We start from the raw sequence: 14,668 nt of genomic DNA on the forward strand, positions 1-14,668 counted from the left end.
ATATCCCACTTTTTTATTTCTGTCCCAAAATAGTCTAGACGCAAAATACAGGACATGTCATGTGCTTTTCTTTTGGGTCTCCATCCAGTTATTTCAAGCACAATTATGGTTACATAAAAAACGTTCCTGCGGGATGCAAGCATTTAAGATCATTTACAGTTTCTTAAAGATGAATAGAAGAGAATAAAGTCTTTATTGTGATTTGGCTAGGGCTGTTGGCCAATAGAAGCGCTGACTAATGTGCGGTACAAGTGCGTGGTCATTATCTCCTCACCATTCAGACTTGCATGAAAGTGACAGCTGCTCCTGCAAGTGTTACTTTCACTGGTGTCAGATGTAACACATGGCCTTAAAAGTCTTCAAGAGAGCTCTGACGTCTTCAAGGGTTCCTTCGCAGACGCAAATGTGTCTTTTGGTTGCGTTTCACAAATTTTATGTCCGTTGCATGGCTAGCATTCGTGTTTATTGGCTGCCATATGATGGCGATGACCACCGCTGCAGGGCATTATGGGAAAACGGTGACAACTGAGCTTTTTGGAAACTTTCTTGGAAGTGTTTTGGGCTCCGGCTCGGCCCCGGGACTGGTTTTCAGGGGTTATGCAAATGAAAACAGTCCTGTCATGGTGCTCATAAATTCTTCCACCACAGGCCCATTTAAAGCAGTTCAAGAACTTCAAAAACAAGAGACTTTGATCCACGATATTATCAACTCCAGCTTTTTTGTGTTTCTAATTTCCTCATCTGAACTCTTTGTTTTCATCCTGCGCCAGCTGTTGTTTTCCAGCACCACCCTGCACTATGTGTTATGATGTGTTCTTCTCTTTTCCTACGCCTTGTAAAAATTCCCTTAGTCCTTTCGCAGTGGATGAGCTCAAGCCAAATGTGTAATGTGTCCATGTTCCTTCACCAGCTGTCTTGCGACTGAATGAGAATTGTTGTTTGATCCGTCGTGGAGCCAAGGAGGATTCCTCAATCAAAACACAGAGCTGAGAGGACAGTGATGCAATTACGCAGTATTTGTCTCATGGTGGACATGAGAACACACACATTTAGATGCCATATGGTTTGATTCAGTCCACTTCCTCATTGGGGAATATCGCAGTTGACCTGAACCTGATTCAAGCGGTCTAACGGTACTGAAGTGTGAACCCAAAGCTGGGATTAGGATGGAGAATGTACTCTTTGATGAGGTTTTCGCATGTTGTTTGGCGTCTAGCCGATCTATTGTTGAGCATCTGGCTGGTGTCAGATGTTTCATTATAATTCTCCTTCATGGAAGGGAATTAGGACAGAAACTTGGCCACGTATCGGTATAAATTACAAATTAAAGCACCGTGTAAAGTTTGCCAAAACACCTCATGTTTACGTGCGCCAGAGATCTGAAAAGATCTCATTTAAAGAGGTCATGCTCTCAAGTGCCGCATGTTCCCAAACACGGATAGGGTGTCTCTGTGGATCCTCTCTTTTAAACATGTTTATGAGTGACTAAGAGTTCCTACCGCGTTTGATCTTTTCCTTTGGCTCGTTTTTGCAGGTTCCTGGTACGATCCCTGTTCAAGATGTCAGGCCACACACCCTCACTCTTGAGACTGGAACAGAAGGCCGCGGAGGCTGACCAGATCATCGAATACCTCAAGCAGCAGGTCCAGCTGCTGAAGGAGAAAGCCAGTAAGTGGATGCATAAGGCGTGCATGTGTGAAGATCACGGGTCAGTGACCAATAAGGATGTCTGAGCGGATGAGAAGTAGAAAGAGCGGATGAGAAGTAGAAAGAGGAATCTCTTAATAATCTACTTCAGAGTGCAAGTGCTAAGAAATATAATATCTGCTTTCAAAAAATGGTTAGAAAAAGATTTTTGATAGAAATTAATCATTTCATTCAGCAAGGATGAATTAAATTGATCAAAAGTGACTGTAAAGAAATGTATAATGTTACAAAAGTTTTTTTTAATTCACATAAATGCTGTTTCTAAAAATCAAAGAATCTTAAAACAGTATCACAGTTTCCAAAAAATATATGTAACATAGCACAACTGTTTAATAATAAATAAAAGCACACCATTGATAATAATAAGAAATGTTTCTCTACCATCAAATAAGCATATTAGAATAATTTCCTGAAGGATCATGTGACACTGAAGTCTGGAGTAATGATGCTGAAAATTCAGCTTTGATCACAGGAATAAATAACATTTTAAAATGTATTATAAAACAAAAGTTGTTTTAAATTATTATTTCACTATATTTTTGGTCTATTAAATGCAGTCTTGGTGAGCATAAAAGACTTGCAGAACATAAAAAGTGTAATAGAAAACAAATTTTACAAAAATATAACCTCTTTAAAGCACTATTTCGAATAGTAAAATTTAAAAAAGGACTCATTTTTATGTTATATTACATAAGCAGTAGACAGTTGAGTTCTGAATGAATGTGTGTTTGTCTTGTTCTAATGAATGTGTTGTTGTTTTTTAAGTTGTCCAGGCCACAGTGAAAGAGGAAAAGAAACTGATGGTGGAGAATGCCAAACTCAAGAAGGATATTGAGGAATTGAAGAAACAACTTCTGGAAATGGAAAAGAGGAGAGGAGGTATAATATCACACAACATACTCTGTTTTTCCAAATGTTTTTGAATAATGAAATACTAAGATGCTGTACTCGAAAACATACTGTAACTTTTAGATTGCAAAACTTCTACAGTCCAAAATTAAACACATCAACACATGACCACCTACATTTAGACATCATTGATGCCTGCTGGGTGGTTCACTTCTTGAATAAAAATATCCTGATAATTTACTCACCCCCTTGCCTTCCAAAACGATCTAGTTTTTGAGGAAAACATTTCAATGAAATATGGACTTCAATGGGGACCAACGGGTTGAAGGTCCAAATTGCAGTTTCAATGCAGCTTCGAAGGGCTCTACGCGATCCCAGCCAAGGAATAAGGGTCTTTTCTAGCGAAACGATCAGTCATTTTCTTAAAAAAAAGAAACATTTATATATTTTTTAACCACAAATGCTCAACTTGCACTAGCTCTGCGATATGCATGTGCGACTTGACTTGGCGTAATCATGTTGTAAAGGTTGTGTGTGGTTAGTTCTTTATCTGTGTACTTTGGTTAAAAAATGTAGGGTTGGGCGATAAACTCCATCTCATTTTCTCCTCCAACTTCAAAGTCATCCAACATTGTTGTTTTACCTTTTTTTGTAAAGAGTGTTTGACTTTCTTTGCACGGACGCTTTGTAAATGGCTGTTGGGTTGGTACTTCCACCTACATCACGTTTGAAAAAACTACATGAACATCTTGGATGACGTGTAGGGTAAGCAAATTATCAGGAAAGTTTTATTCTGGAATTGAACTAATCCCGTAATACAAGTAAATCTTCACGCTGTGTTGAACATTTAGGGGGAAAAAAGTAAAATAATTTGATTGGTTCTTTGCAGTGAAAGACGTGGCCATGCCATCAGTGGAGCCCAGTATCCAGCGTGTCTCTAAACCCACAGCCTCAGAGCCACCTGCCCCAGCAGCCCCTTCTGCCCCTACCACCACCACCACAAAAACCCCACCAGCCAAAATCAATGATGATACTAAAAAGATAAAAGCCGAGAAGAAGGGTAAGCATACTCCTGAGACTATTAGTATGACATTTCTTTTATAACAGTTCATCTCTGCCGAGGCAAAGTTTCCAGTGCTGTTGCAACACAATCCAAAACTTTTGCAATGTCAGAATCACAAATCAGATCTTTTTGAACTAGTTGCTAAATCCACATCCACTGAACGAAATTTAGTTGCATATAAAACTTTCATGTCTAATTACATTTCAGGATAGCTGCTGTAAATTGCAATTAGAAGAAAATGTCAATAATACAGGGCTATAAAAATGTTTACTAATGCACAATCCCACTTTCATAAACAATGCAGTGTAATGAACGTATTTGAACCACGAGCGAATGTAAGCTGTGGATGCGGGTCAAACTCATTTGGATTACAACCAGATCTGAAAGCAAACCAGATTTTAAAGACGTCACTGATGTCTTCTGGGGGTTAAGTTTCTAAGTATTCATGCCCTACAGAATAGAGCATTTGAAATGGATCAGATTGCCTTTCATGGTTATTTATTATGAAAATGATTTTCATTTCCAATCACTTAAATCCCTGCAACTTGGGAACGCTCTGTTCGTATCTTAGTACAGATCGCAGATCGTTTTTCTGCATTTATGGGCTGAGGAAAAACAAGTAAACGTGTGTGTTTCCTGTGGGCCAGATGTTAAAAAGCAAGTTTCATAATTTTCAAGTATGTCTCAAATGTTGATGAACACTGTAACTGTGTATCGGTGTGGATGTAGCACCTGTAGTTCATGTGTGTCTATATCTTGGCAGTAACACATGATTTCTCACATTTAGAAGGCTTGAGGAATCTTGGCACGTCGTCTGCTAGACGTAAATTAGGGTTGCGTGATTAATCAAAATCACCACTGAAATCAACATAGCCATGTGTGATTATTAAACCACAAATGGCTGTGATTGAATCAATTAAACACGTAAGTTTGCACGGACTGCATGCTTCAGAGTCAAGGGTCTTCTACTACACTCATTTTTCCTCTTTAATAAGAAGCATATTAAACGGCTATCAACAACTTCACCTGAATCTCAAAAGGTTTTCTGAGAAAATAAAGAAGGTTTAACCGGGCCGCTGTGCAGTGGTGCGTGAAAATGAATAATTATGAAAGAAAATATTGCTGGCACTTTCCAAATAAGGTGCAATTTGGAATGATTTTTTGAAGTATTGAAGGCAAAATTGGTACAGTTGAGGTCAAAAGTTTACTTCCCCCTTTCAGAATCTACAAAATGCTAACTATTTTATAGAAATAAGAAGCCACTGTTTATTTAGTACTGACCTGAATAAGATATTTCACATAAAAGATGTTTACATACAGTCCACAAGAGAAAATAATAGTTTTAGTACAGAATTTATGAAATTGACCACGTTCAGAAGTTTACATACGCTTGATTCTTAATACTCTGTCTTTACCTGAATGATCCACAGCTGTTTGTTTTTTTTCAGTTATAGTTATTCATGAGTCCATTGTTTGTCTTGAACTGTTAAATTGCCTGCTGTGCTTAAGAAAAATTCTTCAGGTCTCACAAATGATTTGGTTTTCCAACTTTGTTTGTCAATTCGAATCCTTTCCTACAATGACTGTATGATTTTGAGATGCATCTTTTCACACTGAGGACAACTGAGGGACTCATATGCAACTATTACAAAAGGTTCAAACGCTCCAGAAGGAAACACAATGCCTTAAGAGACGAGGGGTGAATACTTTTGGAATTTGAAGATCAGGGTAAATGTAACTTCTTTTGTCTTCTGGGAAACTATTTTCTGTAGCCTCTTAAGGGCAGTACTAAATAAAAATGTACACACCTTTATTCTATTCAAAAGTTTTCACCCCTGGCTCTTAATACATTATTTTTCCTTCTGACGCATCAGTGAGCATTTGCACCTTCTGTAATGGTTGCATATGAGTCTCTCAGTTGTCCTCAGTGTGAAAAGATGGATCTCGAAATCATACAGTCATTGTTGGAAAGGGTTCAAATACACAAAAGGCTGGAAAACCAAAGAATTTGTGCTACCTGAAGGATTTTTCTGAAGAACAGCAGGCAGTTTAACTGTTCAGGACAAACAAGGGACTCAAGAACAACTTTCAGTAAAAAAAACAAACTGTGGATTATTCAGGTAATAATACAGTATTAACAAAAACGGGGTCATTTTATAAATGCAACTATTATTTTCTCTTGTGGACTATATGTAAACATCTTTTATGTGAAAGATCTTATTTAGTTCAGTGCTAAATAAACAATAACATGCATTTTGTATGATCCCTTTTATTTTGGTAATTAACGTTTTGCAGTTTCTGAAAGGGGGATGTAAACATTTGATCTCAACTGTATGTTTAATAAAATATATCTAATATAAAATGAACTTTGCAGTCAAGAAGGTCAAACATCAGAGGCCAAAATGGCCATTTTTTAGCAAAGTGATTTTATCAACTGTGTCTCACAGGAAAACTTACACTACCATTCAAAAGTTTGAAGCAGTATGTGTAATAGTAATACTGTGAAACTTAAAAGTAAATTTAATTTATTGCTGTGATGGCAAAAGCATTTTTACTGTCACTTTTGAACATTTTGAATGCATCCTTGCTCAATAGAAGTATTATTTCTTTAGAAAACAGTCTTACTGACCTCAGACTTTTGAACTGTAGTGCTTTGATTTCCTCTGCCTGGAAATCATTGTGTTCAGTGCTGATGCTTGTATAGACTTCACAGAGGTTTTCATTTTCAAGACTTGTTGGGTGAATTGGTGATCCAAAACGGTTTCCCCCATAAGTCCGGAAACAGTGGTAAAGTTGTGCTGTTTTCAAATGACTGGAGCGATTAGAAACAAACACCATACTGAAGCCATTGGTGGCACAATTGTTTTGGAAAAAGTTCAGAAACAGAAAGGAGATGAAAAGCCGACATGATTTCCAGTTGCAGACTTTTAAAAGCATCCCAACAGCTCCCCGGGGAACAATACGCTCAAGTTAAAAATATCATTCAAAGAGCTGCATTCAAACACCTCACGAACTAAAGGCACATTTCCTCAGGGTGGAAGCGTACCATAATAAAACCCCAGAATGACACGGTGTGCCGAGGTTGGTACAATGTCTTTAACAGCTCTACAAACACGGCTTGTGGTTTTTACAAATATTTATGGTGTGTTACTTGATGACTCGATTTGTTAAGGTTTTGCAATCTTGTTTGTTTTCTGATTTGCAAACACAAAAATATATGAAAAACATCGTCTGATGATCTGTAATGCATTTTGGGTCTAGGAGAGAAGAAGGAGAAGAAGCCAGCGGCGCCTCCTCAGGAAGAGGCGAAAGTAGACGTGTCTCGATTGGATTTGCGAGTGGGGCGCATCATCAGCGCTGAAAAGCACCCTGACGCCGACGCTCTTTATGTTGAGCAAGTGGATGTTGGCGAAGCGGCTCCACGCACTGTTGTCAGTGGCCTGGTCAAACACATCCCTCTGGAACAGGTACTAACCCATCTAACCCAGGACAAACACTCTTGTTTATCATCGAGCTAGTTTTGATGATAATTGGAATTAAAGACATTGCAGAAATACTTGATTGCATTTATTTAGGGTTTTACAAAGCACCATAAGCAATTTTAGTAATTGCAATTTAATTATAATCAGTTATCTTAATTTTGTGAATGCACCAAATCGTTCATCACATTTAGTGAGTGATTTATAAAGTATAAAGTAATTATTATAAGTATAATGAATTATTTTGTTTTATAACATTTTAATTACATGCTTTTATTAATCACAGTCAATTATTAAATCTATAATCAGTGCATTTCATTTTTTTTGTCAGATTTGACTGATTTATAAAAATTTTATAATTCTACAACATTTAAACTATAGCATGTTGGCTTACCCAAAATATATTCCTTATCGATTAAATATTCAATAAAACAGAAATATTTATGGGTTTACTTTTAAAAATCTACAAAAAAAAAAAAAAAATATTTATATATATACACATACAGTATGTCTTCTATAGAAGCCACAGGAATAGAAAATTAAAACAAAAAGGTTGTTGTGACTTTATCTCAAAATTCTGACTTTTTTTTTTTCTTAGAAATACGTGACACAAATTCACAATTCTGAATTTTTTTTTTCTCAGAATTGTGAGATATAAACTCAAAATTCTGACTTTTTTCCTTCAGAATTCCATGATATAAACTTACAATTCCGACTTTTTTTTTTCTCTGAATTACGTCATATAAACTCCAGAATTCTGACCTTTTTTTTTTAAATTGCAGGATATAACCTCAAAATTCTGACTTTTTCTCAGAATTCTGTGATATAAACTCACAATTATGACTTTTATTCCCAGAATTACGTGATACAAACAATTCTGACATTTTTTTCTCAAAATTATGTGATACAGACTCACATTTCTGACTTTTTTTTTCTCAAAATTACAAGACGTAAGCTCAAAATTCCGATTTTTTTTCCTCAGAATTTCGTGATATAAACTCACAATTCCAATTTTTTTTTCTCAGAATTATGTGATACAAACTCACAATTCTGAGTTGTTTTCTTGAAACTGAGATATAAACTGTAAATTCTGACCTTTTTTCTCAGAATTGGGATATAAACTCACAATTCCAATTTTTGTTCTCAGAATCATGTGATATAAACTCGTAATTCAGATTTTTTCTCAGAATGTCATGATATAAACTCGCAGTTCTGACTGTTTTTCTCGCAATTGTGAGTTTATATCTCGCAATTATGACTTTATTTCTTAGAATTGTGCGACATAAAGTCCAATTTTGAAAGGAAAGTTTATATCTCACAATTCTTACGTAATAACTGGCACCATTGCTCGCACGTCTGAGAAAAAAAAGTCTGAATTGAAAAAAAAACGGTCAGAATTGTGAGAAGTGGCAATTATCTTTTATTTTTTATTCGGTGGTGGAACCGTGCTTCCATTGTCTTCAGCATATTAAAAGGCTCATGAATCATACATGAAACTAAATGAGTCATGGCCAAATCTCAAATTACTAGATGCATTATTCAGTAAAAAAAAAAAAAAAACATTTCTATGTAATTGAGCTAATATTTACACCCTATTAGACAATGTTTTGGAATAGTCTGAAGTAGCGTGAACGCTGTATGTGTCGCTACTGTACCTGAGAGCAATCTTTGTTTGCCATAAAATGAATGCAGCTCTTGTTGATTAGGTGCTATGTGTCTGAATATTGGGAAGGGGGATATTTCAGTTTTACTGTTTCATATAAAACGTCTGCATTACTACGATTCATGCTGGTCCATAAACCTGCTCCACGCAGACAGCTCGGTCTCTTGTGCTTTATTTTCCTGAACCCCGAGTTTACGATTTGTTTAGGGGATTCCTAGCAGCTCGTCAGAAATTCTAATTACACCCATAAAACGCATCTGTTTCCTTCATTCATTTAATTTAATCATGTTGGGTTTCCCCCCTCTGGTTATGACTACATCACAGTTGCTTTAAGCATGTTTGAGCATTTATAGAGTCGAAATAATAATGAACGTCTACAGTTCATTTTGCGCAGGATTTGGAAGTAGATGAGTTGAATGAGTTGATTATTACATGTATTGAGTTTATTAATTTTCTTAAGGGTCTGTTTTGTTCTGCGTCCCTGGTTAGAAAAACAAATAATTCAGCAATTATAAAGTCGCCCAGCTGTTCCTCATAACACCGTATGCTGTTGATGTTTTTGGAGCGATGCATAACTTCTCATGCTGCCATGCAATAAGTTTTATATATTAAATTTTTAGTATTCTTTTTAACTGCTTAAGAAGATTGCACTTGATCCCTGTGCCGCCTATTTGGTATTGTTAACTTTTTCCATCTTTAGATGCAGAATCGTATGGCTGTGCTTCTATGCAACCTAAAGCCTGCTAAGATGAGAGGCGTTTTGTCCCAGGCCATGGTCATGTGTGCCAGTTCTCCAGAGAAGGTTGAAATCCTGGATCCCCCAAATGGAGCCGTAGCTGGAGAAAGGGTTACCTTCCAGGGCTTCCCAGGTAACGTTATATATTTATACACAAACATACTGCAGTGAAATACAATATTACAGTTCAGCGGTTCAATGGCACTTATAGTCTGCTCCATGGAGCCCATCTGAGTGCATCATGCTGGTTTATTGAAGTAAAAGCTGTCCCAAAAATCAAAAGTTTTGGTATGATTTACACGCCTTCACCTCCAAACGTTGCAAAACCAATTTGAGTTTCTTTCTTCTATGAGAGACAAACGTTGAGCAGAACGTTCATGCTGTTCTTTTCTAAAAAAAGAAACAAACATATGGTAACCAGGAGCTGTCACGCTCTAAATGGACAAGAAAATTCCATAACAATATTGTATAATTGATCCATGTGATGCAGGACTCTATTCCAAGTCTTCTGAAGGCATCAGTTGAGGTCAGAATCTGTTAAATGTTAATTATTTTACCAAAATAAGAGGGATCATACAAAATGCATGTTATTGTTTATTTAGTACTGACCTGAATAAGATATTTCACATAAAAGACATTTACATACAGTCCACAAGAGAAAATGGTTGAAATATAAAAAATGACCCTGTTCAAAAGTTTACATACACTTGATTCTTAATACTGTGTTGTTACTTGAACGATCCACAGCTGTGTTTTCTTTGTTTAGTCCCTTGTTTGTCCTCAACAGTTAAACTACACAGCTGTTCTTCAGAAAAACCCTTCAGATCCTACAAATATTTGTTTTTTCAGCATTTGTGTATTTTGAACTCTTTCCAACTATGACTGTATGATTTTGAGATCCATCTTTTCACACTTTGGACAAGTGAGGGACTCATATGCAACTATTACAGAAGGTTCAAACGCTCACTGATGCTCCAGAAGGAAAAACGATGCATTAAGAGCTGGGGGGTGAAAACTTTTGAACAGAATGAAGATGTGTACATTTTTCTTATTTTGCCTAAATGTCATTTTTTTTCATTTAGTACTGTCCTTTAGAAGCTACAGAAGATACTTGCACGTTTCCCGGAAGAAAAAAGTTAAATTTACCCTGATCTTCAAATCTCAAAAGTTTTCACCCGCCGACTCTTAATGCAGTGAGCGTTTGAACCTTCTGTAATAGTTGCATATGAGTTGTCAGTTGTCCTCAGTTTAAAAAGATGGATCTCAAAATCATACAGTCATTGTTGGAAAGGGTTCAAATACATAAAAATGATGAAAAAACAAAGAATTTATAAAAGATTTTTCTGAAGAACAGCGGGCAGTACAAGACAAACTGGGACTCATAAACAACTGTCACTGAACAAAAAAAAAAAAACACAGCATCAAGGGAATGTAAACATTTGAACAGGGTCATTTTTATAAATTCAACTATTATTTTCTCTTGTGGACTATATGTAAATGTCTTTTATGTGAAATACCTTATCCAGGTCAGTACTAAATAAAAAAAAAAACATGGATTTTGCATGATCCCTCTTATTTTGTTAAAATAATGAACATTTTGCAGATTCTGCAAGGTGTATGTAAACTTTTGACCTCATCTGTATAATAGCTTGTTGGTAGTCTGTAAAAAATCTTTCTTTTGCCATGGCTCTCAAAATTCGCTTCATTGGGTTTTAAGATGTTGAAATCTTTGATCAAACCTGCCACAGCATGTCTTCATCTTGTGAGGGATGTTCAGATTTATGGGTTGGCCGTTTGAAAATGGTCCTCTCTTCCTGTTTAAGTGGGCGCTTTTTGGCTAAATCAAGCCGTAATGTAGACCAGACTTCATGCCGGTAGTCAAACGTCTTGCTATGCAACTCTGGGGGGTCAGATTCTCAAGATTTTATTTAACCACAATTGCATGTTTGAATTCTTAAGATCAATAAAGATAAATCTCTAAATGAAGAACACACAGTTCCTCGTTTGGTAATATAGTTGTTTGTGTTCCACTATATGAGTTAATTTTTTTTTTCCAATTAAAAATAAAGAGCAAATTCCAAAGTGCTTAAGGGAACCTCACAAACAGAACGAGGTTTTTATTCCTGTGCTGTGAAATAATATGGTGGATCTGGCGTCGAAGCGATTTGGAGGAGTGTAGCATTTGCGGTCAAGTGAGCACAACAACTAACAGGGAGATTCCCAGGAATTGTGTGAATGTGAAGTGCAGAGGAGGACCATCTGCACGGGACACAATGAGAAGAGTGTCTCTTTCACCTTTCCGTGTCTTTCCATTTAGCCAAAAAACATGAAATGTTGTCCAATTCATTTTTTCCAAGTTAATCAGTTTTTCCTCAATTCAAAAAGCATAGCAAGAATGAGGCAACTTCCTCCAGTTGTTGGGAGTCAGAAATGACCTTTACAGCAAAAAAAGTGGTCCTATCAGTTTATTTTATGATGTTAAATCATTCTTTACTTTCTTTTCTACTCTCTCTTTTTTCGTTTTGCTGTTTTCCAAAGATTGCCATGCAATAGTTTAAAATTTTCTCAGGTAAAAGTCTTTTTTTTATTTTTTTTATTTAGTTTTTAATTTTGTATTTACTGCACACATCTGTAACTCGTCATTAAAAGTAATGGAGACAGACTGTGACCTTTCCTAGTCCTTTCTTTGATTGTTAATTTCTCATCTCGATTGTAGCAGTTTTGATGGTTGTGAAAAGGTCAGCGGCAGAATAGATGCAAATAACAGGATCTCCGTCTGCATTCAAATCAAGCTTTTGAAATCATTTCGGCCTGATTTATGACTGCTCATTGCAGGTAGTAGCAAAAACACCTGTCTTCATTTGCTTTTCGTGAGTTATTGAGTTTGAGAATTTCATTTTGGCTCGGCTTGATTTAAAAAAGAAATGGAACACATTATTTATAAACTCATTCTAGATTATGTCTAGTATGAATTGGTCTGTGGTTCTTAATGATAATGAGTTGATTTGAAAACCGGCTTTTGTTTTCAGTCTTTTTACAGCTGTTGGGAAGAAAACTAATCAGCAGTTTAAACTATCTGCTTGTTTTGTTGTTCCAGGTGAGCCTGACAAGGAGCTGAACCCTAAGAAGAAAGTGTGGGAGCAGGTCCAGCCAGATTTGCGCACTGATGACCAATGCGTGGCCACCTACAAGGGAGCTGCCTTTGAGGTTGCTGGCAAAGGAGTGTGCAAAGCTCAGACAATGAGCAATAGTGGAATCAAATAGAAACTTTGGAAAGAATTTCCTTCTCTACTCTAGACTTATCTAACTGAATGAAGGGACACGTTTGAGATGAATAAAGTCTTTGAATGCGACTCTTCAAATGTGTCTTTGTATGCCTGTTCTTGTTTGCCGTTTTAAAACATGAAATAACCCATTTTACTTTTGTAATTAAACAGATTTCCATGTGAAAAGGAATATTAAATGGGAACAAAAAATGTAGGGTGGGATGTCATTATGTCCTGGAATTAATTGAAGTTAATTGTAATTAACATTTCAAGTCATATACAGTGCAAAGGTAAAACTATTTTAAACAGGAAGACAATATTATGGAAGCCCGTTTCTGCCACTGAATAAAATATACAAAAAAGGTTACTGCAACTTTTTCTCTCACAATTACGTGATATAAACTCAAAATTGCAAGACAAAAACTCACAGTTGTCTGTTAGAAAGAATTGTGATATAAACTCAATTCTGACTTTTTTTTCATATTTTATTCATATAAACTCATAACTGCGAGAATTAAAGTCAGAAACTCACAATTCAGACTTTTTTCCTCTGAATTGCATGATATAAATTCAGAATTGCGAGAAATAAAGTCAGATTTTAAGATAAAAACTCACAATTCAGACTTTTTTCTCAGAATTTCATGAGAAGTAAAGTCCGATTTTACGATAAACTCAATTCAGACTATTTTTCTCAGAATTGCATCATATAAATGTAGATTTTTCAGAAATAAAGTCAGATTTCAAGATGAAATTTTCTCAGAATTGCGTGAAATAGTCAGATTTCAAGATAAACTCAATTCAGACAATTTTTCTCAGACTTGAGTGATATAAACTCAAAAATTGGACAAGTCAGATTTTAAGATAAAAACACAATTCAGACTCTTTTTTTTTTTTAGAACTGCATGATATAAACTAACAATTGCGAGAAAGTCAAAATTGCGAGATATAAACTCAGAATTCTGACTTTTTTTTCTCAGAATTGCATGATGTAAACCAACAACTGAGAAAAAGTCAGAATTTCGAGATAAAAACTTGCGAATGCGGGTTATAAAAATAGAATTGTGATATAAACTTACAATTCTGAGTTTTTTCTCAAAATTGTGATATAAACTAACAACTGCAAATAAATAAAGATAAAAACTCACAATTCTGACCTTTTTTCGCAGAATTGCGTCATATAAACTAACAATTGCAAGAAAGTTTTGAATTGCATAATGTAAACTAACAATTGTGAGAAAAAGTCAGAATTTTGAGACAAAATTTTTTGATGCAAGTTATAAAGTCAGAAATGTGTTATATAAACTCACAATTCAGATTTTCTCGGAATTGCATGATATAAATTCAGAATTGCGAGAAATAAAGTCAGATTTTAAGAAAAACTCAAAAGTCAGACTTTTTTCTCGAAATGGCGTGATTTAAGCTCAGAATTGGAGAAGTCAGATTTTAAGATAAAAACTTACAATTTAGACTTTTTTTCTCAGATTTGCGTGATATAAACATAGAATTGCGAGAAATAAAGTCAGATTTCATGATAAACTCAATTCTGACTTTTTACTCAGATTTGCATCACATGACATGAACTAACAATTATGAGAAATAGCCAGGATTGCAAGATATAAACTTACAATTCTGACTTTTTTTCTCAGAAATGCATGATATAAACCCACAATTGCACGAAATAAAGTCAGAATTGCAAGATAAAAAGTCAGAATTGTGTAATATGAACTCAAAATTCAGACTTTTTTCTCAGAATTACGTCATATAAACTAACAACTGTGAGAAACGTCAGAATTTCGAGATAAAATTTCGAAATTTCGAAAAAAGTTTTCTCCCAGAATTGTGATATAAACTAACAATTGCAAATAAATAAATTCAGAATTCCAAAATAAAATTAACAATTGTGAG

The 14,668-nt window shown here is 35.5% G+C and overlaps 1 protein-coding gene across 3 annotated transcripts in view; it reads left to right on the forward strand.

Annotated features, from left to right (window-relative positions):
- The window catches only part of aimp1a (aminoacyl tRNA synthetase complex interacting multifunctional protein 1a), a 14,551-nt gene extending 1,701 nt beyond the window's left edge, over positions 1–12,850 (forward strand). For all 3 annotated transcript variants that reach the window (XM_073842292.1, XM_073842294.1, XM_073842293.1), the window contains 6 exons: positions 1,535–1,668; positions 2,473–2,586; positions 3,446–3,616; positions 6,881–7,086; positions 9,462–9,630; positions 12,595–12,850. In XM_073842292.1, coding sequence (XP_073698393.1) covers positions 1,535–1,668; positions 2,473–2,586; positions 3,446–3,616; positions 6,881–7,086; positions 9,462–9,630; positions 12,595–12,761 — 961 coding nt within the window. In that variant the 3' untranslated portion in view covers positions 12,762–12,850. The remainder of the gene's footprint in view (positions 1–1,534; positions 1,669–2,472; positions 2,587–3,445; positions 3,617–6,880; positions 7,087–9,461; positions 9,631–12,594) is intronic.
- Positions 12,851–14,668: the final 1,818 nt, after the last annotated feature.

The sequence above is a fragment of the Garra rufa genome, chromosome 6, assembly GCF_049309525.1.
Source record: "Garra rufa chromosome 6, GarRuf1.0, whole genome shotgun sequence".
NCBI classification, from domain to species: domain Eukaryota; kingdom Metazoa; phylum Chordata; class Actinopteri; order Cypriniformes; family Cyprinidae; genus Garra; species Garra rufa.